This window comes from Cylas formicarius, unplaced genomic scaffold (genome assembly GCF_029955315.1).
Source record: "Cylas formicarius isolate icCylForm1 unplaced genomic scaffold, icCylForm1.1 PGA_scaffold_5__7_contigs__length_24384050, whole genome shotgun sequence".
Lineage (NCBI taxonomy): Eukaryota > Metazoa > Arthropoda > Insecta > Coleoptera > Brentidae > Cylas > Cylas formicarius.
In genome coordinates this window covers 5,419,504-5,447,433 of record NW_026844341.1, presented here as the reverse complement: position 1 = coordinate 5,447,433, position 27,930 = coordinate 5,419,504, and the positions used below count along the sequence as shown (strand labels likewise).

Genomic DNA, 27,930 nt, shown 5'->3' with positions numbered 1-27,930 from the left:
TTGGCCTCATGATCAAGAAACCCTAGTAGATTTTCTTCGATATTTGAACTCTATACACCCTAACATACGTTTTACTATTGAGTTGGAAACTAATAATAACCTTCTATTCTTAGGTATTCTTAACAATAGAAAATCAGACCTAACATTGGGTTATTGTGGTTACAGAAAATCTACGCACACAGACCGATAACTTAATGCATGGTCACGTCACCATGCGGACCAAAAATCGTCTGTTATCAACTCTCTTGTTTACAGGGCCGTAAAACTATCTCAGCCCGAGTCACTGAAAATAGAATTAAAACACCTTACCGAAAGCAATCCTCCACTTGGTACTGTGGTTCTTCGTTACATTCAAAACATCACTGACCACATATCAAAAGTTCTAAAGAAGTATAACGTCAAAACCAGATTTACCACTTCTCCAAAAATCTCTCAACATCTTCGGTCCGTCAAAGTCCGGACGAAAAATATCAACTAGGCTCAAAGAACACGAAAGTGCATTACGACTAAGACAAATAAACTCATCAGCTGTGGCCGAACACACTCATGAAACTGGACATAAAATTTTATTCGTTAAAACTAAAATTCTTGCATGTAATCAGTTCTTCTACGAACGAAAAATCCGAGAGTCTATAGAAATCTATAAACAACCTAACAATCTTAACCGCGACTCAGGTCTCTACATGTCACCAATTTGGGAATCAGTCAACCGAGACGATGTTTATGCCCCTCATTCAGCTCCGCCCCCCTCAAACAATATATAAGCAGGTACAAAGTAAAATACGAGCTCTGAAGAAGCCAACAGGATGATTGGCGAAACGTCAGCAATTTCGACTCAGCAAAAACCGACGCAGGAGGAATCCAGAAGTTTTGTAAAAAGTATTACAGTAGCCTGGGGAAGTTTCTTTGAAAAATTAATAATTGTCCATATTGGAAGCGAAGATAAGATTATTACAACGAATTCAAATGTTTTTAAAGACTATTTCACATTACATTTATGTCCGTTTTTTATACTTTTACTCCAAGCGCATATTGTGAGAATCTAAAAAATGTTAAATATTATTGTTGAATGAGAGATTGTCTCTCCTTAATTCAGAATATGCCGGGAAAATGAAAAAAAGAAAATAGACCAATACCTATGTTAATGTCCATTATTTTAAATTTTTCCTTACGAATTCGGCTTAGAAACAGGGAATAAACTCGCCGTCTAGTAATTTTTCTGAAGAGGAGCATACCACTGAGATGCAAATTATTTTTCTAAACTGGTACACTGGTACACTCACAGTTGTCAGGCAAGATTTGACAAAGATTTCACAGCTTCCTAAATGATTTTAAGGATTTTATCGATTTTAAAAAAATATTTGTAGTTTATGTCGAAAATTTTTGTGTTCCGTCGTAACTAAAAAACCATCAAAGTAAAAATATTTATTTTATGAGTAAATTTTATAAATTCCATAGGAAAATTATATTTTTGAATTTGTTTCCAAAGTTTTGCTTCTTAATTTTTTCTGCTTAACTTTAATTAAGTATTTTCTTACAGAAAATGGTATGTTTAAAACATATTGTTAGGAATTTCATAATTATTAATTTTGGTTGATGAAAAAGTCAAATGAAAACCAACTATTTGGATGACCACATCTTATACCTTGTATCTTATAACTTTAAAAAAGCCAAATGAGTTTGTTGAATTTCAATCGGAATTAAATTAAATAGTTTTTCACTACTGAATCATTTTTTAGTCAATGCTCCAAGGACATGAGAGAGATGATTCGTCTAAATAGACCACAGTAATTAGCAGCTGCATATATTTTTTACTTACCAATCCATTGCAGGTTGACAACGCAACCCTGCTTTGAGGGTGTCCGTGGACCATGCCCTGAAAATGGCAGTTCCGACTTCGGTGCCCGGGTTTTCTCCTTAAGTGCATATATTTTTTCCTCCATTCGATAATAATGTTGGGAGCTAGAAAATCATGCGTGGCTTTGAGGATCAAGTGATGGTCTTGTTCGAGTATTGTGACGTTGAATCTGATTGATTCGTCGGGGTGGGAGTGAAATGTTGTGACGTTGTATGACAGGTGGCCGCCATTGTGGTCTACTCTCATGGGAACTGTTTCGTGTGCTTCTGTGAGTGCGGTAGTATAAAGACCTGAAGCAAAAATAAATAATTGTGAGGTTCGTGCATTATTTGTGTAAACTCAATTTATTATAAATGGAACAAGTTTAATTAATTTATTTATTAATTTTATCTGTTGGATCAATGCGAATATGTATTTGTATAAAATCCATTATACAGGGCGTTTTATAAAACGAAAGACAATAGACAATAGCAGATTTTTTTGAATGGAACACTGTATCATTGTATCTTAAGTTCAAAGCGACAACTCGGAAACAATAGCAAATAGAAGGGGTTTTTTAAAGTCTATCTGTTATTTTTAAATAGGAAATTTTGATTTATCTTTTCAAAAATCAGTGAATAAAGAAATGTATATAAATATAAGACAAAAAATTGAGAATTAGTTTAAAGTTCATTAATTCATTTTTGAGGTATTTGAAAGTGTCACAAAATAGCGGCAATTAAGGGAGATATAATACTGTATATCCAAATGATGAGTTAAGTTGGGAACCAATAATCGAGAAAAATTTACTTTTTGAAATTCATTAAAAAGATATCGATAACTTATCGATATGTTGTTTCCATAACTTACTAGCCAACTAAAATTATTTGGATGCGAATTTATGGTCAACTTGGGTTTTGAAGACAAAAATGCAATTTGGCAAGGAATATCTGTCATAATCCTTTTAGACAAGAATTTTACATAGATTTATAGCGACGACAGAAATAGGAGGTTTCTATTAAAAATTGTAAGGGTAAGATCACTTCCGGTTAAAAGTACATACGAGGTGTGCTCAAAAAGTAAGGTGACTTTTACGTTTTATCAAAAACTATTTATTTATTCTTCAAAATTAAAGTACATACGAGGTGTGCTCAAAAAGTAAGGCGACTTTTTCGTTTTATCAAAAACTGTTTATTTATTCTTCAAAATTAAAGTAAACCTTCAAAGTAATCCCCCTCCAACTTTTTTCCAATACTCGAAGCACTTCTGATAAGCAGTTCCTGGTATAGTTTGGAGTTGTTCCAGCGATTTTTTTTTTATTTCCTCAATCGTTCTAAACCTCCTTATTTCATGTGTTTCTTGAGTATTGGGAACAGGAAAAAGTCACAGGGTGTCATATCCGGTGAATATGGTGCCTGAGGCATGATCGTGATTTCATTTTTAGCCAAAAAGTTAGACACAAGCATCCATGCGTGAACAAATTCATTATGGTGAGGCAAAATCCATGAATGGTTTTCCCAAAATTCCGGACGATTTCTTCGTATTACTTCTCACAAACGGCGAATAAGTTCAAGGTACATACTCTGTGACAGTACGACCTTGTGGTAAGAACTATTGATGTACTATGCACGATAAGCAAAGAGAAAAGTAAGAAAACCTTGACATTTGATCGAACTTGACGTGCTTTTTTCGGTTTTGCTGATTCTGGGTTCTTCCAGTGGGACAACTGGGGTTTGCTTTCGACGTGATAACCATTTACTCCTCATTTGTCACCAGTTGTGTCCTTTTTGAGAATATCTGGATCATCATTGAAGCCGTTTAGCAGCTCTTGAGCGATGCTTCTTCAACGGTTCTTTTGTTCAAACTTCAGAAGTTTCGGAACAAATTTTACTGATACACGTTTTACAGCCAAAACTTCGGAAAAGGCTGCTTGGCACGAGCCGAATAGAGCTGTCGAAGCCTTCAGTCACTTCTCTAATAGTGATTCGACGATTTTTCAACACCATTTGTTTCACTTCTTCAACGCTTTCATCAGTTATTGCAGCACTGTATTCCTTTTTGTACACAAAATGTTATGCAAATTCTTTGATCCGTTCTTTTACAGCAGAAATCGCCGAGCATACAAAACAAATCTAATGCTGCTGTCTCACAACAAAAAATAAACGCGCAAACTAGTTGAAATTGTGAACAGATGTTAGGGATATGTGTACCAACATATCAAAAAAAAATATATCGAAGATACCCAATTGCAAGTCATCTTACTTTTTGAATGCACCTCGTATGTCAAAGAATAAGGTTTTATGAACAAAGATAAAGTCAGTAAGTTTAAAACTCTAGTGGGGAGGTAATAATTTTGTTTGACGAAGAAGGAAAAAATTTAACATTTATAGGTAAAAACGCTAAATTAATGACGCCATTACTTAATAAAAACAGAAACTTGCTTGGGTGAATTAGAAGAACGAATTATTTTGTGTTCAGATATGTTTAAAATTTAATTTAGGGCTGATTAATTTGATACTATAGGTATGTAGTATGTGTTTTCACTTATTATTTTGTCAAGGTAAAAACATGTAAATTGAATATGTTTATTTTGCTAAAATTCTTGAATAAATACATAGGTATAACTGTAAATTCTTTTTTATTAGTTACTACTGTTAATATTTGTTTTATTTGTTTTTTATTTGATAGCATGTGCAAGGATGGATTTTAACTATGTATTTTCTATTCAGTATCCTACTCAAAAAGTTTGGTTGATATATAAAAACGCTTTATTATAAAAATGATTCCAAATTGAACACAGAATAATAAAAATTTTAGGTGGTCTCCATTGGAAGTATTTTTGGAAAAGTACTACAAACTCAAATTTTCAGTGTACTTCCGTTAAAAGCGAAAGTATGATTTTTTCTCCACTTTTATCAAATGCTTTCTTTAAAAAACAATTATTCTGTCAACTTTTTGGCAAAAATATTAAAACATATTTCTAAAATTTTTGAAGCCTATTCTCTCCAAAACTAATGGGTGTTTTTTTTCGATGTATAGAACTTTAAGTTGGCATTACTGTTCAAGATGGTGACCGATTTAACAACTGTCAAGTGATTTATTCACAGTTTGGTTTGGCAATTCATCACGAATAGACTCACGCCTGAACAACGCTTGCAAATAGTGCAATTTTATTTCGAAGAGCAGTTGATTCGGTTAACCATGAGACGTTTTCGCACCACGTTTCCTCTTATTGATAATTCGCATCCCCAGAGACATCATACGGTGCGTACAGAAGAAGCTATTGCTGGTGTAGAGCGTAGCATTGAGGAAGACCCGAATGAGTCCATCCGCCATCGAGCACAGGAATTGGATCTGTGTCCATCCACTTTATGGAAGATTTTGCGGAAGGATCTTGGTTTACGTGCTTACAAAATCCAATTCGTGCAAGAATGGAAGCCAAACGATCATCAAGTAAAGCGTAGATTCGTCGAATGGGCCCAAAACGAGATTGCCGTTGTTCCCGATTTTCATAAGCGAATTTTGTTTAGCGAAACTGCCGCATTTGGAGCGAAGCTAATCCTCAAGTGTATGTCGAAACACCGTTACATCCAGAAAAACTGACTGTTTGAATTGGCTTCCAAAATCTTGTAATTTAACACCGCTAGACTACTTTCTGTAGGGCTATGTAAAGTCATTGGTCTATGCGGATAAGCCACAAAAAAACCATTTGGAAGACAACATTCGCCGTGTTATTGCCGATATACGGCCACAAATGTTGGAAAAAGTCATCGAAAATTGGACGTCCAAATTGGACTACATCCGCGCTAGCAGTGGCGATCATATACCAGAAATTATATTTAAAATGTAATGCCACAAGATTATCTTTCGGATAAATAAAATTCATGTCAATCGAATAATCCATCGTTGTTTTATGGCAACTTAAAGTTCTTTAAAAAAAACACCCCTTATTAGAGCTATCGGAAAAAGATAAAAAACATTTCCCACTTGGATTTATCAGTAGCATACAAAACTGGGAAAATATAAGGGGTCGGATGAGTCAGATCTTAGTAGGAGTCGGGGGCCCAAGGGCGATATGACTGTACAGGGTTATTGCTGGGTTCCCTAGGACAAGTCACGCTGACACGGTTTGAAAATATGTAGCTAATTGTATGGAGTTGACAATACCCTAGTAATACTTAGTGAAAATATAATCACAACCCGTTCATTTAAGGATAAATAATTGAATTGATTTCACAAAATAGCCTCTAGCAATTGATATACTCTCAAAAAAATTGAGATACAATAAACAACATTTTTTTATTACACTTATCCTTGACTATAGGACGGCTTCATGAATCATGAAGTTTTTTGTGCTAACTCCAATACTTCAGACTTAACCAATCATCCATTTACTTCTTTCAGATTTATTTGAGTGGGCGAAGTCGGAGAGTGTCTTTTGGAGATAAATTTTAACCTTTTTCCAAAATTGCAGGGAAAGTTTCCCCAAGGCCATAATCTCTTCTTGTGTATACCGCTTATTTTAATGATTACTTTAAACAGTCGCATCAACATGCCCACGATATGCAGCTATAGAAACGCGAATGCGGTTAAAAATAATAACTTTGACATTACATTGAATAATAACAATAAAATATAATAATAATAAAATATAGACTTTTTCTGAATTTGTCAATATCAATCTTCGCTTCCAATCTAAGGCATCTTATTTACCTTAGAAGAGCTGGGGAAAAATAAAGATCAATGGAGCCAACAGAGGTTACAATGGTCCGGTTCACTTAATTTAGCTGAAAGATGTTTTTCCATTTATGCACATTAGTTTTTTTAAATTTCGCAAAGCGGACATATTACATGGCATAACTCTCTGTTCTCGTTCGGCTATATTGAGACAAAGACCTTCAATTCAATTCTTGATGACGCCAAGGGCTGCTCGATAGTTTTACCCTTTGGAAAGCGTCTTAAAGCAATATTGTTGTTTAACATGCCACAACAATAGTTTCCTTTTCATCAAAGCTCGACCCTCTCTGCTGTATTGTGTTACGCTTCTATTTCATTGCGGCAACATATTTGAAACCCGTTTAAAGCTATTTTGGTGAGTTTAAAACTAGTGTTACATTCTATTGTAGAGGATGTGTGTTTCTCAAAACATTTTGATTTGTGGTGGTTAGAAGAGTAGCTGTGCTAGATCTCGCCACCCTCCTATGTTTACACTTTGACTCAATTTTGTATTGTTCTACAATATAAATCTTCTTCTTAGAATGCTTCTTTATTACTAGACGTTGGCTATCACATGGAAACATTCTTCTCTGTTCCCAATCCGTCGTAGTCTTGTCGATTTCCATATGTGTTCAAGCCAGGACTTCTCTATTATTAGTTGCAGGAGTCGATATTTTTGGTTCCAGATTATATTTTCAAAGTATTCTTTTCTTATTTTATTAATATTAATAGTTCTTTTTCCTTTCCCAGTCTTCGAAGGACTTCTTTATAGGATTGATCTATTTGCCTATTGTACTTTTAAAAGCTTCCAGTTTATTGAGAATTGCCGATTTAATAATAATAGTAATAATATTAATAATAGTAATGATAAACTGACTGCAAAATCAAAATAAAAAAACAATATGTTACAATATAAATTATAATACAAGAGTGGCGACATTTGCAAATTGCTCTCTTCCGTGTAACCACAATAACTAAGACGACATCATCAACACCATAATTGGCAACAAAATACACACTCGTATATACATCGTAAGTACAAGAAATATACGCACATCATAAACTCATACGTTTTTGCTAGATAGTGGAGGGCCTAATAGACAATATTCACGTTTTCCTGAAGGACTTTATTGTGGAGAGGGACATTATTTCATAAGGCATTTCTGTAAATATTTTAACTGCGTTATAGCTAAAATATCTCTGGAAGGTTACCGAAGTGTGCCTAGGAATATCATTTCCTCTGTATCAAACAAGTACGACTGAGTCTGATTGCAGTTTAGTGAAAAAGCAAAGATGGCTAACTGAACTCCATAACGGTGCTCCAGCTTAATAATAATAATAACCCTAAATTTTTGCACACGTCCAAAGAATGAGAGATAATCTGATCATTTAGCGTAATCTTAAAAGAGGCTTTTCTTACAATTTCCTCCCTTTTATTTCCAAATAACAGCTGCGTTTAATTAGTATCATAGGCGATGAGATTTAAAAAATTTATGAAAAGTAGAGGAGTCAGCTCTATAAACTGAAAACTGAACCTATTCTGTTCTGGGAACTATCCCAGAATACTCCTCTGGGGAACACCCCTTTCCAAGTCAATAGCATCTGAATAAATATTTTTTATAACTACTAGTTGGTATCTCTGACAAAGAACATGTTTATCTCGAACTATTTCAGCTTAGCTAAGAGAAGGAAATGATTCAGGGTGTCGAACGCTTTGCTATAGTCCAAGAGTATGAGACAAGAGTTCAATTTGAAATCAGCTGTTTCCAATGAATCGTCAGTAACATGAAGTAAAGCAGAAGCAGTGCTGCGAAAAGGTCTAATAAATGATTGATTGTGTCTGAGAGGATTTTATTATAGCATTGGAATTGATGAAGTTGAGATGGTTAGCAATAAACTGATTCATCCAAAATCGTTAATGCCACATGGGCATTTTTTCCTTGGAACGGGTATAACTTCAGCTTGCTTCCAAGAGTTCGGAGATAGGACATTTGTTAACAAGGAGAGTGATATGATCGACTAAATACGGAATAGTCAATAGAATCATTTTTATATCAATATTGTCTGAGCATTGAACGTTAATTTTAATACTAAGCAAAGTTTTATTAACTTCCGCAGGGTAAACTTTTTCACCACGGAATGAATTAGTACCAGTAGTATAATTTGTAGACACAAACCCAGGATAAATACAACCAACAGATCCAAAAGAAATAAAAGCAACATTAAAACTATTAGGTTGACCTAAATTTTTTTTCAAACATTTAAGTCCCCTCAAAGTACGCCCAACATTTTTTGGATCAGCCTTAAATGTACTTGCTCTCAAACAGGAGTTCACCATTAATGCAACCAAACAAGATCTTGAACAAGAAGACGCACAGGATTTGGATCCGTAAACTTTTGTTTTCGATACTTTTTCAAGACTGTACTGAGTGGGCCGCATATTCAAATTCAAACTGGATATAAGTAAAAGCCTGTATCTCAGATGTTAGTTTCTTTTACATGACTTTATAGCCCGTCTAGACAGCTAAAACTTTTGAATTTAAGGTTTTCACTTATTGTAAAGGGCGTTTCCGTTATTCTGTGCTATATAAGAAGTAAAATAACTTGCCCACATTTAAACAGTAGAATTTTTTTTGGTTATTTTGGCTTCCAGAAAAACATGTTTTTCTACATAACCATTCACTCGATCGGCAAAATTTATTGCAGGCATTTTTCGATTATATACAGGGTTTTCCAATTATAAACAAAAATCTAAAAAACTCAGAAAATTGTTCTTTTCCAGAGTAAATTATATACCGCAAATCAAAAATCGTACGAAATATGGCTAATCGATTCAAACAGTATTATAGGCCGCATCAAGAGCTACAATTTTGTATTTGCGGTTTTCGTCTGCTGCTCGAGATATTTGAAAAAATCTTTATGACAATCACTATTCCAGACGTCATTGATTAATACGATGCACTGCATGGTTTCAGAAAAAACTTATTTTCTCGAAAACCTAGCACCATTACTATTTTATATATGTACAGCGTACGTCGATTATGGGTAAAAAATTCTGAGAGACCCTGAAAATTGCAGTTTTGTGGATAAATTATTAGCCATAAATGAAAAACTGTAAAATTTGGTTTAAACCGTGTCGTAAACTGTATCGAGAGAGTTTCAGGTTTCATCAATTTTACATGGTGCGCCAGATACTTGGAATAATATCATTGGAAATTATTTGTAAAATTGTTTATATTTATCAAAGTTTGTCGTGACTTTGAAATTCGGGGATACGTGAAAGACGCTTTATACAGGGTGTATGCACAACATATTTATATCGATTTTGCGAAAGTTCCATAGTCGTCTGCAGGAGCACCCCTCTAGCACAAGAAACCGCGAAACGGCTTCATTTTGAAATACAAAGCTGCTTCGCACTACCCGCTACGAACTTGCCCCGCCCGTGACGATTTTTCGAAAGCAATCTTGTTGATATTATTCCACTACATAGATCTATTAGTATTATTATTTATATCAATGTTCTCTCAAAATTAATTTATCACCGACGACTACCATCGTCTTTATAAAAGTCCAAAATATAAGGGAACTTTTGAGTTAATCTTTTAATGCAATTTGTATAAAATAAGAACGCGACTCAAAAACCGTTCCGTATTTGGCGGATACTTTTTTTCCCACGCAAAACCGAGCCAGTTCCCTCGGGGATAAATCGAAGCTCTCACTCGACGCGGACGCTTTACAGTTAGCGTGGGCGGTACCGTACGACGTAAAAACTAAAATACGGTATTTTAAGTCTTCATTAACTCTCTCACGGCTTCTCTTTACGTGTTATCTGGTTGTAATTCATACGGACACTTCTCGCGGCAGACCCGTGGGCAGTTATATACCACCATTCTGGTGGGCGCATCGTCAATTCACCAGCAGCGCTTTAAATTAAATTCTAATTTATACCGTTTGGACGTGAATACGAATGTTTCCGGTTTTCGCTTTATTATTTAAACGTTACCGCAGGTGGATCGTCGTAAAAGTTGACTCGCCCGTGGGTAATGAAGCCCGATTGAGGCGGACACGTTCGCCATTAAAGACTTTTGTCAATGGTTACATTGGCGGTTAAAAAAAGCACGTACAGGGTGAGTCAACGTCATCTGTTTCAAAAGTGGTGAGAAAAGGGTAAATAACAAAATTGTAAAGATTGTGAGGGTGCACAACTTAAAATTACATTAAAGTGAATAGGGGGACTCAAGAAAGCTTTTGTCGAATTTTGTTTTGAGTTCATTTTAAAATTCTTCAACTCTTTTATTGAAAATAATATCTACCTAAACCCAATAGTTTTTCTAATATTTTATTTTAAAAAAAACTATTTTTCACACGCTAGCCTCATTTTTTTAACAATTTAAAATTATTTTAAGGTGGATCAAAAAAGGGCTACTAATAATTTTTTTTTTTTAATGGAAGACCCTATTTTTATGTTTTATTTTTTTTTTCTCGCACAAACCTACAACTTTTATTAAGGATGTCATACATCTATTTTTAATACTTCTTGTTTTAACAAAATAAATAAGAACTAAAAGTTCAGATTTTCACGAAATTATATATTTTGACATGACAATTGTTTCGACAACACCGTGTCTTTATCAAATGTCACATTTGATAAAGACACGGTGTTGTCGAGACAATTGTCATGTCAAAATATATAATTTCGTGAAAATCTGAAGTTCCAGTTCCTATTTATTTTGATAAATGTATTCTCATCAAGTAAAAGCCTCCTTAGTTCAATTCTTGTTTTATTTTTACTTTTCCAATATTTACCATTCTTCCTAACTGAAGACTACTGCTATAATATTAGTTGGCCATGACAAAGCTTGAAGCACCAGCAAGAGGTGAAAGAACTTTGTTGGAGTCGTAGATAACGGCGAAATTTTAAATTCATAGTAAAACCAGAAATTATTAAATACTTATTACTCCAATTTTACTTCCCAGATAGCACACAATATCCCTTTTAAGTGTCGCATGTCCTGGGACATGTGGAGGATATTCTTAGGATATACGTTAGCCTATATACCAAGGATATACTGTACACGATATACCACAGATATCCTCTAAATAGATGGTCTGAGGATATCCCCTTGCGCCATAATGGGAACATTAGAATAGAAGCCTAAAAAGTTACATTTTGAACAACGGAGAAGGAAAATGCTTAGTTTTTTTAGATTTGTGGTGCTATGGGGGAGATTTTATCGGCAACGTTTTTGTACATATGTACATCGACGTCAGTGTTGGCCAGTCCTAAAAAAACCGGAATCAAACCGTTAAAATCAACTTGTTTTTATTATTTTTGGCCACGAACAAGACAAGAAATGCTATTTTAATTAAAATACCACAGAAAATACGGACTCATCGGGGTGAAAAAATTACAAAAACGTACAAATAATATATTTGTTTATAAGATCCTATTTGACATAGTTCGGCTGCAACCAATGGCGCAACTACTCGCGGTCGTGCTGTGCCGTACTCGCTCGAGTCTCGTCGGCTTCTCCTCCGTCTCGTCGTCCGCCATATTTTCAGCCTTGTTTTTGTTGCCGGTATAAAATATACGGCGACGTGACGTCTATTTTGAGTATTTTGTGTGCTCTACTTACAGCTTTCAGTTCTAAGATTTGATAAATTCTACGCTGAACGAACCATTGTTGTGTAGTTTTCCAACATCATGCCTTGTTTTTTATTATTTTGACAGGCCAATGAGATAACAAGATCAGGCGGCGGCAGCAGTTATGAGTTTGTAAAACAAGCTCTGACCCCACTGATTTCAAATGAACTTGTAATGAAAATTAACGGGTTGGGCATGAAGAAAAAGGAGAAATTTTCAAAGTTAAAATTTGCCAAATTAATACTTGGTAAGTAGGTGTTATGTTTTTTTAAAATAAATAGGACGTAAATGTAATATAAATAAAGTATAAGAAGTGTAAATTAACAAAATATGTATTATGGTGATTGATTAATTGATAATTGTTTTCAGGAGTTAAGATAAATCTGAATTTTTTGTAACCTATATACGTTTAAGATTACATTTCTTTTTTGATTCTATACTTCTTTTCGTATCTTATTCTTAAATTTTTAAAAATAAAAATAAAATCCACTTTCTCTTCATATTTTTTATCAGTAAAATTTAGGCATACAAAACTAAACTAATTTTTTATTTAAGTGAGCAATGTTGGAGAAAATCACCCAGAACAAAATTATATTTTTAGTTATATAGTATAGTTAGTATATTGTGAACGAATCTATTTTCTTACTTTCAGTCAATGGCCAAGGAAGCATGAATAGAATTGTGAAAACAATGGGTAGCATCGAAAATAAAAACAGAGTTGCCTGTGAAAAAGTCGGTGTATATAACACACATGTCAAAGCCAATATGCATGGAAAAATTGAATAGATTTGCAAGAACTGAATCTTTATGTGATAATCATAATCAAAAACTTTAGCCAAGTGACATAAAACAGAGATAACATGATACTAGGGCAGCGCCAAAATTTTACGATGTGAATATAAAAGAAACAAAGTAGAGTAACAATTTTTTATTACTTTTCAATATAATACCCACTAACTTCAATACACTTATTACATCTCTTTATTAATAACTCAATCCCTTTAAAAAATTTTATTTTGGTTTGTCTGCAAAATGAGCTAAAACAGCCTCTTTTAACTCAACTTCGTCGTTAAACCGCCGTCCGCGTAAGTCCTTTTTCAAATATCCGAACAAATAATAGTCGCTGGGGGCCATATCTGGACTATAGGGAGGATGATCTATCTGTTGGAACCCACACTCTAAAATGGCAGCTTGTGCAACACCAGCAATATGGACAGGTGCAGAATCGTGCAAAAGACGCACGCCTCTGGTCAGTTTTCCTCGATGTTTTACACGTATGCAGTCTCGCAATTTATGTAATAATGTTGCGTAATATTTACCATTGACAGTGGTATTAGTGTCTTTAAAATCTGTCAAAAGAATTGCTTCACAATCCCAAAAGATCGTGGCCATCATCTTTTTTGTTGAGTGGCAGACTCTGAATTTTCTTGGAGGTTCTTCACCCTTACGACGCTACTCCATTGATTCTTTTTCGATAGAGGGTCATAATAGAGAACCATAGTTTCATCTCCCGTCACAATAGTTTCTATCACATGCTTCGGTTCCGACCCACAGAGTTCCCAAAAAGACCGCGCACATTCGACATTGCGTTATTTTTGAATAGCCGAAAGGTTTTTAGGAACCCATTTTGCACTAACCTTATGCATACCTAAATGATCATGCAAAATTCGACGAACGCTTGTATTAGAAAGTTTAGTAATTTCTGAGATTTCCTTGACCTTTAAACGTCGATCACTCAATATCACCTCTTCCAGAATCGCAACAATATCTTCGGTTATGACCTCCACTGGTCGACCAGTTCTTGAATCATCTTCAAGGGACTGCTGCCCCATTCGAAAACGTTTTGCCCATTCTTTGACTACAGAATACGAAAGAGAACTTTGGCAGTACACAGCATTCAATATTTCTTTAATAATTTTAGGTGCTAACCCTTCTTTTGTCAAAAACTTTCGTCTTGTTTAAAATGCTGTCAATAAAAAACTATTTGATGCATTTTTTTTTCGCAGCCATATTTAAAAGAAGACAAAGTTTTATCGTGATAATGGAGCTGCCTTTATGTCAGGCCGGGCAATTTTGGGGCTAACCTCGTAATTAGAGGGATCTGTAGAATCACCAGATTTTAAATTATGGAGCTATCTGGACAACTTTCCAGCTATTTGAGCTAGACATTTATTAAAAATAATTCTGACAGAAGTGGGGGTCCTTTTATTATCCAATTCGAACAATAATTTTTCATTAGATTTCTTCGAAAATCATTCATATCGATGCTATTATTAGTTGGAATGTAGGATAAAGTATCTTCAGGTCCAAACACACCACTAAAATAGTCAGAAAAAAGTTGAGATATATTTGGAGAATCATTTGCCGTAGCACCGTTGTAAATTATTTTATCAGGCGTTAAAACCCATATAGTCTTATTTAGATTATGATTTTAATTGAACAGATAAAAACGAAAGGTACAAATATTTTTATCAACACTAGGAGTTGCATTTCCGCGTAAGTATAATCTTATTTTATGACCTTGATGTTGCACACCAACTATAAGATGTGGCAAACGATTTCTACATATGATATCCCATTCATGTTACTTCCTACTCCTTAATTCTGGTAACCTTTCGAGTCGTGAAAGAATAGTTTATATTAGCTTGTTAAAAGAAGTGATCTGGCATCCATTTGCTTAAGAATTGCATCTTACTAATATATATTATTCTACTATTCTACAACCAACTGAAGACGACATGACTTTAGCCCATTTCATGGATATCTATCAACATGTTCTTCCACGTTTATTCGATTGCGCTGGTTGTGCTGAAACGCCCTTCAATAGCTCTCTCGTAGATTATGACTATGACACTTATAGTGATAGTGAATCAGAGCAGGACTGCGACGACGAAAATATCCCTGACTCAAAAAATTTGATTGAGAAAACGTCCCAATAGGGCCGTTTGGACATAAAAAGGAAAACATCATTATTCATTTACGGCGTCAAAGAATACAGAAAAAAATGCCAAGACAGTTCAGGATTGTGGATCTCTCTATTTCACAGACGAAAAGTTACAAGATATTGTTGACAATACAAATTTGTATATAGTTAGGATAGGTCACAATTATTCCAGGGAAAAAAGGCTACACAACCAACAACTACAAAATAAAAGCTCTTTTTGGTTTGGTTTTGGAAGTATGAAAAGTGCTACGCTAAATACCAAGGATTTATGGGTTAGAACCGGACCTGGAATGGAGCGATTTTGATTAGTGATGTCTTAAGGTGGATTCCTTAGATGTTTACGATTTGCCAATTTGTAAACTGGAGACAAAAAGTGACACTTTAATAGGTTAGCACCAGTTCGAATGTTATTTGACGCTATTGTTGAAAATTGTAAAAAAGCATATACCCTGGAATATAATACCCCTGAAGGCGTTTAGGGGGAGGCATTATTTTAAGCAATATATTCTTAGTAAACCGAAAAAATATGGAATAAAAATATTTGCACTGGTAGCTATTTCCTCTGCAGCTACTCTAGAAGTTTATGTTGACCAACAGCCACCGCCATCTAGTTATACGGCTGATAGAACCTATTTTGGGAACTAATACAAATTTACCGTCTGACACTTGGTTCACAAGTGTAGGTCTAGTGAAAAAATTGTTTGAACATAACAAAATTCCATATGATGCTACTACAAAGAAAATAAAAGTGAGTTGCCAATAGAATTTACCTACACTAGACTTCGACCTGTGCATTCTTCATTATTCGGGTTTCAAGAAAATTATATGGAATGTTATTCTCATATCTAGCTTGCACCATGATGATAAAATTGATGAATTAACCAATGAAAAATGCAAAACTTATTATAGTCGTACTAAAGGTGGAGTAGACCTCTTTGAGAAACGATGTAGCTGGAAATCCAAAAGGTGGCCGATGGTGGGATGATGAATATGGCGGGTGCTATTGTTCGGACCGCATAAGATCATATTTTAGAGAGCGTGCAGTCTCTCTAACCAACAACCAATTAAGAGAGGACAGGAAGTTGCAGGAACATTAAAATTTTACTAGAAAACGTTATCTTTGCAAGAAAGACTGAAAAATAATATGGTATTGCTAGATGTGCTATAAATTTATATATGTAGTTCATCTTGATCCTTGCTCAAGTGTTGAGATCCTCCAATAAACTGAAAAATTGGAGATTATTTTAACATTTTCAGCTGAAAAAATAATGTTTTTCATTTTTTCTTGCTTTGTCACATTTGGAGCTAGCGTTTTACGAGGTTAGCGCCAAAATTTCCTGGCCTGACAAAGATACAGCTCCAGTATCACGATAAAACTTTGTCTTCTTTTAAATATATATAGTTTAGAAATAGTTTTTTATTGACAGCATTTTAAACAAGACGGGTCCGAAAAAATGTCGCAAATAACGCAAATTGCGTATAGAGCAGTCATAAAGTTTTTGAAAAAAAGAAGGGTTAGCACCTAAGATTATTAAAGAAAGGCTGGATGGTGTGTACAGCCAAAGTTCTCCTTCGTATTTTGTAGTGAAAGAATGGGCAAAACGTTTTCGAATGGGGCAGGAGTCCATTGAAGATGATTCAAGAACTGGTCGACCAGTGGAGGTCATAACGGAAGATATTGTTGTGATTGAGTGATCGACGTTTAAAGGTCAAGAAATCAGAAATTACTAAGCTTTCTGATACAAGTGTTTGTCGAATCCTGCATAATCATTTAGGTATGCATCAGGTTAGTGCTAAAAACCTTTCGGGTATTCAAAAACAACGCCGTGTCGAGTGTCCGTGGCCTTTTTTGGAACTCTGTGAGTCGGAACCAAAGCCTGTGATAGAAACTATTGTCACGGGAGATGAAAGTATGGTTCTCTATTATGACCCACTATCGAAAAAACAATCAATGGCGTCGTAAGGGTGAAGCACCTCCAAGAAAATTCAGAGTCTGCCACTCAACAAAAAAGGTGATGGCCACGAATTCTTTTAATAGATTTTAAAGAAACTAATACCACTGTCAATGGTAAATATTATGCAACATTATTAGTTGAATTGCGAGACTGCATAGGTGTAAAACGTCGAGGAAAACTGACCAGAGGCGTGCGTCTTTTGCACGATAATGCACTTGTCCATACTGCTGGTGTTGCATAAGCTGCCATTTTAGAGTGTGGGTTCCAACGGATAGATTATCCTCCCTATAGTCCAGATATAGCCCCCAGCGACTATTATTTGTTCGGATATTTTTTTAAAGGGATTGAGTTGTTAATAAAGAGATGTAATAAGTGTATTGAAGTTAAGGGGGATTATATTGAAAAATAATAAAATATTGTTACTCTACTTTGTTTCTTTCATATTATATTCATTTTATGTTCTATTTTTTTTATTGAAGATATTATTAAGTATTCGATTTTAATATATAATATATAATAATATTATATAAATATTTTAATATTTAATATATTAAAAGAGTAAAAGAAATATGGCGCCTGGTCTACGAGAGCCAGCGCCCCGTTTGTGGTCAATGTTCCGGGGCCCCAACTCGAAGGTTAATAAAAACAAAAAATTGAATCTGAAAGAATGAGACCCCCTACAAAGACACTACAAAACAAATTCATAATGAGTTCAAATCCCACCACCAAAAGTCGTTAACAATTTATCAATGACCTTATTAGGTGAGTAAATTATAAATGTTATAAAACTTATTTCAAGATGTTTAGTAACCACTAGTTCCGTTACTCTTAGTTTTTGACAGAGGGCCAGAAAACAACAGTTATCTAGTTATTCGGTTTAGTTATTTAGAATTATTTTAATTTATTGATTTTTTAAAATTAAAAGCTTTAAAACAAAATCGTTCGTAGATTGTGTTGTTAATTCAGGTAAGTGGAAGCTGCGTTGAAAATTTCAGAACGGACGCCGCAATTCCCTAAGCAAACAGTAAAAAGCAACAATAAAATCTCCAACGCCCCCAGCGTCCGACGGTAAAAGTAACTTTATCAATTACCGCGGTCGTAAAACGCTCTTTCTTCTCCCAAAATTGCCCTTTCGGCAATCAACTTTCAATTCAATTCGGCCCTGGAAACGAATGATTTACAGTTCTTTTTTTTACGACCTGGATGAAAACCGCGACAAAAAGACCGAACCGTTGATGGCCACTGGAGTACGCGGAAAAAACTACAATTCATTTTCACATCTTGGGATATCTTTTCATTTTGCGGAGAGGAATAACGAGAGAGAATGAATTAAAAGCAAATATAGGTAAAAACAAAAATTACAGGTTACTTAAAGAGCAACCGCATGTATACGAAAAATGAATATGTTACAATGCAGACTTTGCTTAGCGGTACAAATGAATATTAGTTTTAAGTGGAAGAAATCAAATAATAAAAAATACCTGATAGATTTACCTCACATCATCCACAAGGGAAGTTTCTTGAGAGAATATATCAATAATCAAAATTTAGGAGAAGGTGCTTATTCCGCTTGGGTTTTAAGTAAACGTTCATTATGTCTAAAAAAGCTAGTAAAGGTTATCGATATATTGTGGATCAAAGGAAGAATTTATTAAGGGGGTCAATTTCGTAATTAAAAGTGGACAAAAAATGGACAATATGAACAGGCAAAGTTTTGAAAATTGGTTTAAAAATCAACTGCTACCATTAGGGCCGCTTGCGGATATTCCAAGAAAATCAGGGACAAGAGGTTGATTGGATGGTTAAAAAAAATAACATTGACATCCTAGAAAGGGCCATGAAGGATGAAATATAGAGCAATGTAGAAACAAATGTAACAATGAAAAAAAATTCTACCTGTGAAACCTTTATGCCATAAAATACTGAGACTTGCTCCATTCTATTATCAGTTTAATGGTATTCAAATTTTATGGTCTGAGTGTATAAAGAAAAGAAAATTGAGATCTTAGAGAGAGCTGTGAAGTATGAAATATCGAGCAATGTAGAAAAAAAATGTTGCATTGAAAAAAATTTCTACGTGTGAAACCTTTAGGCCACAAAATACTAAGACTTGCTCCATTCCATTATGAGTTTAATGGTATTGAAATTTCATGCTCCGAGTGTGTAAAGAAAAGAACATTGACATCCTAGAGAGGGTCATGAAGGATGACATATGGAACAATGTAGAAAAAAAAATGTAGCAATGAAAATAAAATTTTACATGTGAAACCTTTAGGCCACAAAATACTAAGACTTGCTCCATTCCATTATGAATTTAATTGTATCGAAATTTTATGCTGAGTGTGTAAAGAAAAGAACATTGACATCCTAGAGAGGGTCACGAAGGATGACATATGGAGCAATGTAGAAAAAATGTAGCAATGAAAATAAAATTCTACATGTGAAACCTTTAGGCCACAAAATACTAAGACTTGCTCCATTCCATTATGAATTTAATTGTATTGAAATTTTATGCTCTGAGTGTGTAAAGAAAAGAACATTGACATCCTAGAGAGGGTCATGAAGGATGACATATGGAGCAATGTAGAAAAAAATGTAGCAATGAAAATAAAATTCTACATGTGAAACCTTTAGGCCACAAAATACTAAGACTTGCTCCATTCCATTATCAGTTTAATGGTATTGAAATTTTATGATCTGAGTGTAAGAGGAAATCCGACCAACGTATTACTAGTCTCAAAGAGGACAAAATCGGAAAAAGCGAAAAAATTATGTCAAATACACAGAAAGAGTAATCGAGAAGACAAGAATCAATAATATTAATAATAACAATTATTCAATTTAAACTTTACAATAACATAATCTATAAAATCGATTCAAGTGAAATAAATGTTTTGTTTCACTGAAGTATTGTGAAATGCTTATGCGTGACACACCAATATTAAAGCAAACCAATAATAATTACAATAATAACAACGAGGCAAAGAATCTGCTTATTACATTTATAATAATGTAATGTCTACTCGTACATGTAAGCAAAAATAAAAATAAAAATAAAACGAGGATAAAAACATTAACTCACTAGGCATGTGAATATACGTAATTTAGGATTTAGGTAAAAATAAAACTATGCTTGATTAAATATAATACAAGTCTTAATTACATTTGATATTTTAAGTTAATGAGGTCATCAAAAAGTCGTCTGCCCATTTGAAACATCCATATTTTGACATCTTTTTTAAATTTCGTAAACATGCTTTGTTCTCTTATATATGCTGGTAGCATGTTATATAACCTAGGTGAGAAATACGTATATGATCGTTGTCCGTGGGTTTTTGTTCTAACTGTGGGATAGACGCCCTTGTTTTGTATGTTCCGGGTATGATAAGTGTGATTAGCATTAAGAACAAGAATTTTCCCTTTTTGGATGTCTTTTAATATACTAAAGCAGTATAACTGACGTATATCGAGAATTTCATTCTCCTCAAACAGTAGGTCCGATGGGTAAGTTTTTTGTTTGCTATAAATTATTTTTAGAAACCACTTTTGCAACACATTTAGATTAAATTAGATTTAGATTGTCCAGGTGACTTTCAGAGACCCCGCCCCAACCCAGGTTCCATAGGAGAGGTGAGTTTGAACTAATGACATATATGGGTTTTTCAATTGATTTCGGCTTAAAAAATCTCGCAGAAGACAATACAGATACATGATGATCCAGACATTGAGCCACTTGTAATTTGTACTGACTGCAATTAGTATGAAAGCAAATGGATACCTGGCGTCAATTAATTGCATTGCAAACAAGGAACACAGACAGGTTAAAGAATTTATATAAGTAAAGCCTTGCGAACTTATTTGCAAGAAAATGTTAGTTTTCGAAGTTAGGAAGTCTTTTTGGACCAGCTTGAGTGCCTCTTTCGAGCATCTCCAGAATTGATTCGGTTTCGGAAAACTTTTAACAGAATTTGCCAGCCATTTTCGACAAGACGCAGCGCTTTCTGTACGAAAAATTTGAAGTTCAAATTAGCTTTCACCAGGGCTGTATGCGTTTACGTTAGGGAACATTGCTAAAATATAAATGACATAAGAAATACGTCAATTGACGTCTTTCCAGAAAAGCAATAACCCAAATATACTCGCCTTCGACGATGATATAGTCCTGGTCGGAAACAACAGGATAAAGATTAAAAAAACCTTCATCAGATTTGAGGGGTCAGAAAAATAAATGAACAGAAAAAGTGTACAAAGAGACAGGTTAGGACAAAATATATCCATGGAAGACTCTAGATTCGATGGAGTCAAATGTTTGCACTGCATGAATTGTTAAAATCAAAGTTCCTAATAAGACAAATAAAAACAAACATATATAAAATTCTCATCAGATCAGTGGTTACGAATGGTCGCGACACATGGACGCTGACAGGTGGAGTTGCAAAACCTCTATCAACAGCCTAATACAGTAACAATTAGCTACGACCGGGTAATAAATTTGGTGTGGGAAGAAATACCAGTAGGAAAACGTAATGCCACCTAGGGTTGTAATATTATTTGTGTTGTAATAGTTGTGCACATAAATGCATAAATTATCCCTCCCACTATACAAGTTATCTTACATGTCAATGCTGGAACGTTTAAATGCGACTGCTTTGAAGTGTTTCCAAACTATTCTCTGGGATTTCACAAGTATGATAGTCTTCTGCAGGCACTGGGTGTTCCATGTATTTTATATTAGATGATCTGCTGCAGAAAATCATAATGCGTTCTAGATGTTCAAATTTTCGTCCCCCTCACTTGCTTCTACGGTATGATAAGAATCCTTTTGTACGCCTATATTTCAAAAGCTTCAAGTTTCTTGCTGGATTGATGGCAAAAACTTGTGAATTTTTGTATTTTTCTCTAAAATGAATATACGTGGACTATTATATTATACAAAATAAATGCGACATTGCGCTGTCCTACATTTCCCCGCGTATATTTTGAAAAACTCCGTACCTTAGGCCAAGCATTTATAAGATGCATTTATAAAATGCAATTTTATGGTAATTGAGTATATCAAACGTGTAAGGCCATGGTAAAAAAGGCAAACACTTTAAAATAAAGCGCCCCACTCATGTTTAAATACTAATTATTCAAAGTTTTCTGATTATGAACTAGCTTTCTGCAGGCGAATTTCGTTGCATCAGCATCCATTAGAAATATTAATTATAAATTTTTGACGAACTGTTTTTAAAGACGAATTATAGGAGGTAAGATTATGCGGTTTTTGAAATTATTACAATAAGAGTCGAATTTTTTTTAGATATATTCTTTAATAAATGTAACATTTCATACATTTAAGATAACATTCTAGTGAAAAATATAAAAAATGAAATGACTTTTTAACCATCAACAATTGGAAAAATACCGATAGGGCAATTTTAATGTTAAATTGCTTCCACACTATATAAATATTATATTGCGGTGTTTCAAAAAACATTCCGCTGATTTAATTGGGTCAGCATTATTTGGCGAAACCTCAAATTGCATTAAATTGGTAATTTCTTTTTACATTAAACACGGGTGTCTTTTTTTATGCTGAATTGTTTAAAAAAATTACAATTTTTTCCAAAAAATAAAGATAATGTAAATTAAAAAGATATTGGGACAAATCAATCGGCTCTATGGATTTTTAGATAAAGTCTGTTCATAGATATAAGAAAGTGACTAACTGATACGAATTAAGGAAACCCGGGTCTGTAAGAATGAAATATGGCCGAACGGGTCCGTACTTTGCTTAGAATTTAATTATTTGTGGTTTTGTTAGGAAAGATACTAAACAATATTTATTTATTTATTTATATTTAAATCTAAAATAAAATTACAAATTATTTTATTACCTTTTTTTTAGTCAATGTCTACTGTGTAGTCAACTGTCTACTGTGATAACTTGCATTGTCCATTACAATTACGCTATTGGGAGGAATGTTTGGAACTAGTTTTTTTTTAAACCAACTTTCAAATAAATCAGCGGTGGTGTCTTCATGGTAATCCAGAGAAGAATCTTTAATATTTTTCGCAGACAGAGAAAGTCCATTTGGAATCCAACCATCTTTAGAGCCAGCATGCGAAATAGTTATTCTTTTATATCTTTTTGGTGGCGCGTTTGTTTTACAAGTACCAGTTGAGTCAACTCAACCCTTTTTCGCGGTATCATAAGTATCGAATCAGGTTTCATCGAAGTAAATAATTGGCCTTTGTCGTTCTCTGTAAATCCTAATTTTTTCTAGATATTCCAGTCGCCATTTCTGAACTTTAAAAGATTCCATTAAAACTTGCCTTTTGTGATTTTTTTATAATCTAAAACCAATGTGTTGAATACACTTTTCCATAAGGTAGTTCTGCCACGTTTAACACCGGTTTCATCTTTTTCAAGCCTCCTAATTAAAATATCTAATGTAGCCACGCTTTGTTCCTCGTATAACTGGTAAATTTTACGCCGTATTATATCTTGATCACTTTCATCTACACTCGAGAAAATGTCAGCATCGCTTCTTTTTTTCCTCGCTGAAATGGGATTATTCACAATTTTCCATACAGTTGATGTGGGAATTTTCGTCAATGTGGCCGTTTATTCTAAAGATGCTTGCTTGCTGGCACCACGTTCATTGAGAGTCAAGTAAACATTGTTTATAACTTCCCTAGTGTAACGGGTTCATTTTGTCATTGGCTACTTCGACTTATGTTTCTCATCGGTAGGTTAATAATGCTCGGAGACTACCTATCGAATGTTTTATTCTCACAATTATACACTGTCTTAATCATCAAAACTACTGGTATTGCTAATTATTCTTCACTACTTCATTCAGTTCGAACACACTGTAACGGCTTAATTGCTTGGTGTGGTTTGCGTGCCCTAAAATAAATGTAAATAAGTGTAAGCCCTCGCATTTTTGCTGCAATTTAGGATGTTACTGCGGAATGCGGTTGGATTGCACGACACGATCATCCTGTATTCCTTCTTATTTCCGATCTAACAACAATTCCTATTCTTGTCCCTTGCTTTCATTTATTTACACTTGTTGCTTTTTGGAGAGGGTCTTCTTCACTTCTAATGGCCACGACTGCATAAGGTCATTCGGCCAGTAATCTCGTTCAAGTGTGTGTGATAATTGGTTATTATTACACCTTTTCTTTTTTTGAGGGTCGATTTATATTGATTACATTCCAGTGCTTCTTCATTAATAATTTTTTTATTGAGGCTGTGTTTTGCTTTCTTCATTTCATTTTTGTAAATGCACTAGTACAAGAAGAATAAAGTTACGTAATTTTAGTCAAAAGGGTACGTTAAAAATTTTTCCAAAAAACACATATGATGCCAATTTGTCTCTAAATCAAAAATTTGAATCTCTAATATGTATTCTTACTGACGCCATTGAGATTTGCTTTCCCGTAAAAAAAGTAACAATTAATACAAATGTAATTAAGAAACAATGGTTCACTCCAAAACTTCAATTAATAAGAAATAATCTTTGCCTGATGAAACGAAACCATGACTACCAAAATACACATCTTACAAGCTTACAATAAATATTAAAAGCTATAACAACTTTTACAAAAATGAAATAAAGAATAATACGTAGTCTCAAGAGTGCCAAGTAGATTGTAAAATATTATTGACAGCATATAACACTTTAATCAAATAATGAGCTTAAGCCCGAGACAAAACAACTCCCAATAAACAGGTTCAAAGACTTAGTCAAATACTTTTTAATAAAGCAATCATTTTGCAGCTTGGAGGAGTTTATTTATTTTTTGAAGATATCAATAACTATAACTAGATAATTGTACCTCTTCGACTCCCGCTTTCTGTGATAATCTCCAACAAAGAATGTTTTCACAGTTATTTAATGATTTATGACAGCTGTTTGGGTAACACCTTTATCAAAAACGTCCAGACCGATATTTCTAAGGGGTGTTTTTTTTCGATGTATAGAACTTTAAGTTGCAATAAAACAACGATCGATTATTCGATTGACATGAATTTTATTTATCCGAAAGACAATCTTGTGGCATTACATTTTAAATTTCCAATCTGGATGTCCAATTTTCGATGACTTTTTCCAACATTTGTGCCGTATATCGGCAATAGCACGACGAATGTTGTCTTCCAAATGGTCAAGCGTTTGTGGCTTATCCGCATAGACCAACGACTTTACATAGTCCCACAGAAAGTAGTCAAGTGGTGCTAAATCACAAGATCTTGGAGGCCAATTCACAGGTCCAAAACGAGAAATTAGGCGGCCTTAGGTGTCTTTCAATAAATCGTTTGTGGCACGAGCTGTGTGACATGTTGCGCCGTCCTGTTGAAACCACATCTCCTGGACATCATGGTTATTTAATTCAGGAATGAGAGAGTTAGTAATCATAGCTCTATACCGATCACCATTGACTGCAACCTTCTGGCCATCATTGTTTTTGAAGAAGTACGGACCAATGATTCCACCAGCCCATAAAGCGCACCAAACAGTCAGTTTTTCTGGATATAACGATGTTTCGACAAACACTTGAGGATTAGCTTCGCTCCAAATGCGGCAGTTTTGTTTGTTGACGCAGCCATTCAACCAGAAGTGCGCTTCATCGCTAAACAAAATTCGCTTATGAAAATCGGGAACAACGGCAATCTCGTTTTGGGCCCATTCGACGAATCTACGCCTTACTTGATGATCGTTTGGCTTCAATTCTTGCACGAGTTGGAATTTGTAAGCACGTAAACCAAGATCCTTTCGCAAAATCTTCCATAAAGTGGATGGACACAGATCCAATTCCTGTGTTCGATGGCGGTTGGACTCATTCGGGTATTCCCCAATGATACGCTCTACAGCAGCAATAGCTTCTTCTGTACGCACCGTACGGCGTCTCTGGGGATGCAAGTTATCATGCGAAAACTGCTCTGATGGACGATTTTGTCGACGATAAAAGGGACGTAGTGCGCGATACGTATTCCGTACAGAAGCATTATTTTCGAAATAAAATTCCACTACTTGCAAGCGTTGTTCAGGCGTGAGTCTATTCATGATGAATTGCCAAACCAAACTGAGAATAAATGACTTGACAGCTGTTAAATCGGTCGCAATCTTGAACAATAATGCCAACAAGTTCTATGTCAGCAGAGCGCTTTATCTTTTATGCATAGTGCATGTTTTCGATATTATGTTAAAATTGTTATTCCATGTTATATTTTATTACCATGACTGATTGGGTACGTTTCCTATGTTTGTAGTCTATGACGGCTTCCGTGCTCTGTCAAAAAGAGTATTTTTTGTAAAAATGTACTCGTGACTAAAATAGGGCGTATGAAACTTGTCGCTTAATATACTAATAAATGTTCATCCGGTATTCTGTCGTTTTCCTTTGTCGTTTCGTAGCTGAAAATGTGGCCCCCGCTTTAGCATACCTATTTAATTAATCTCTAGCAAAACGCGTTACTTGCGCTGCACCAACGGGAATAAATTATTAATTTAATTCGTATTTTATACCGCCACTTCACAATAAAACAATAAATAATCATACCGTGGGACATGATTAAAATAAAATTATTGGAATAAAATTGTCGGACGCGATTTATATATTATGACGTTTTATTCCATTCGCTTTTTATCGTTGTCCGCACTGTTATAATAACAATTCAGAGCGAATTATTGCCTCATTACAATTAAACAATTTATCAACTATGACGACGCATAATGTTTTATTTGTTGCGTTCTGGCATTAATTCAGGTTTGAGACGGACATTTCGAACAAACGACGGGGGCAGAGGGGGGCTCTACAAACCCGCAAAACAATCACAAACGCCACCAGCATTGGAAAACGCGGTTATCCACAATGAAGAGAGAGCGAACGAGACGGAACTATTGCTACGGTAATGGCCGCCGAGCAAAATGGGTGTCACCTTAACTAAATTAATAATTACCGCGCCATTTATTTGTTGTTATTTTCTTGTTAGAGCAAATTGAACGCAATCGCTTTGCGACTAATGATCGTGTAAGCTAATTGTATATTTACACGTAAATCTAAACTTAATTGCCTACTTATACAGGATGTTGTTTGCGATCTGCTATTGGAGAAGGAATTATGTTTTTCTCGGTAAGACTGTACGTGCATTTACGCGGTATAAGACGATGACAACAACACTTTTTCCTGTTTTCGTAGAAGAAACAAGTCAAACATCTATCTGGGTCATTTAGGATAATTATGGAAATCATCCTTTCCTTTCCGGACCAATGATAAAAGCATACCTAATCTAATTTATCCCATTATATTATTATCATGTTATAATAATGATAATAATAATAATAATAATAATAATAATAAAAATAATCATAATAATTGTTTGGATGGACAAGTGCAGAATGAGCTGCATGGAAAAGGGCAAATGGAGAGAATATAAGGGATACGACAATAGCAAAAGGCATTGAGTCATCCAGGGAATGAAGAAGGATGAAAAATATAAATATCTGCGTTACCGCCAACTTCAAGTAATAGAATACAAAGAAGCCAAGTCCAACTTATAAAATGAATACCATACATGGATACGTAGTATCCCAAAGACCAGACTCTCGGCGCGAAATGCAATAACACTGGTCAGCACGTACGCGACATCGGCACTTTCATACAGTTTCGGTGTTATCAAATGGACTCCTACAGAATTGGAAGAACTGACCACCTTTATCCGCCAAGAATTTTGGAAACATCGAGCGCATCATCCAGGTTCCATCTATTACGGAAATATGGAGAAAGGGGCATACCTAACATCGCTGACAGACATGCTCGACAGCTACAAAAACCTGAGAAC

At 34.6% G+C, this 27,930-nt stretch overlaps 1 protein-coding gene across 6 annotated transcripts in view; it reads right to left on the bottom strand.

Annotated features, from left to right (window-relative positions):
• The window catches only part of LOC132702109 (A disintegrin and metalloproteinase with thrombospondin motifs 7), a 185,340-nt gene that overhangs the window by 88,351 nt on the left and 69,059 nt on the right, over positions 1 to 27,930 (bottom strand). For all 6 annotated transcript variants that reach the window (XM_060670548.1, XM_060670546.1, XM_060670544.1 and 3 more), the window contains exon 3: positions 1,820 to 2,148. In XM_060670548.1, the coding sequence (XP_060526531.1) occupies positions 1,820 to 2,148 (329 nt within the window). The remainder of the gene's footprint in view (positions 1 to 1,819; positions 2,149 to 27,930) is intronic.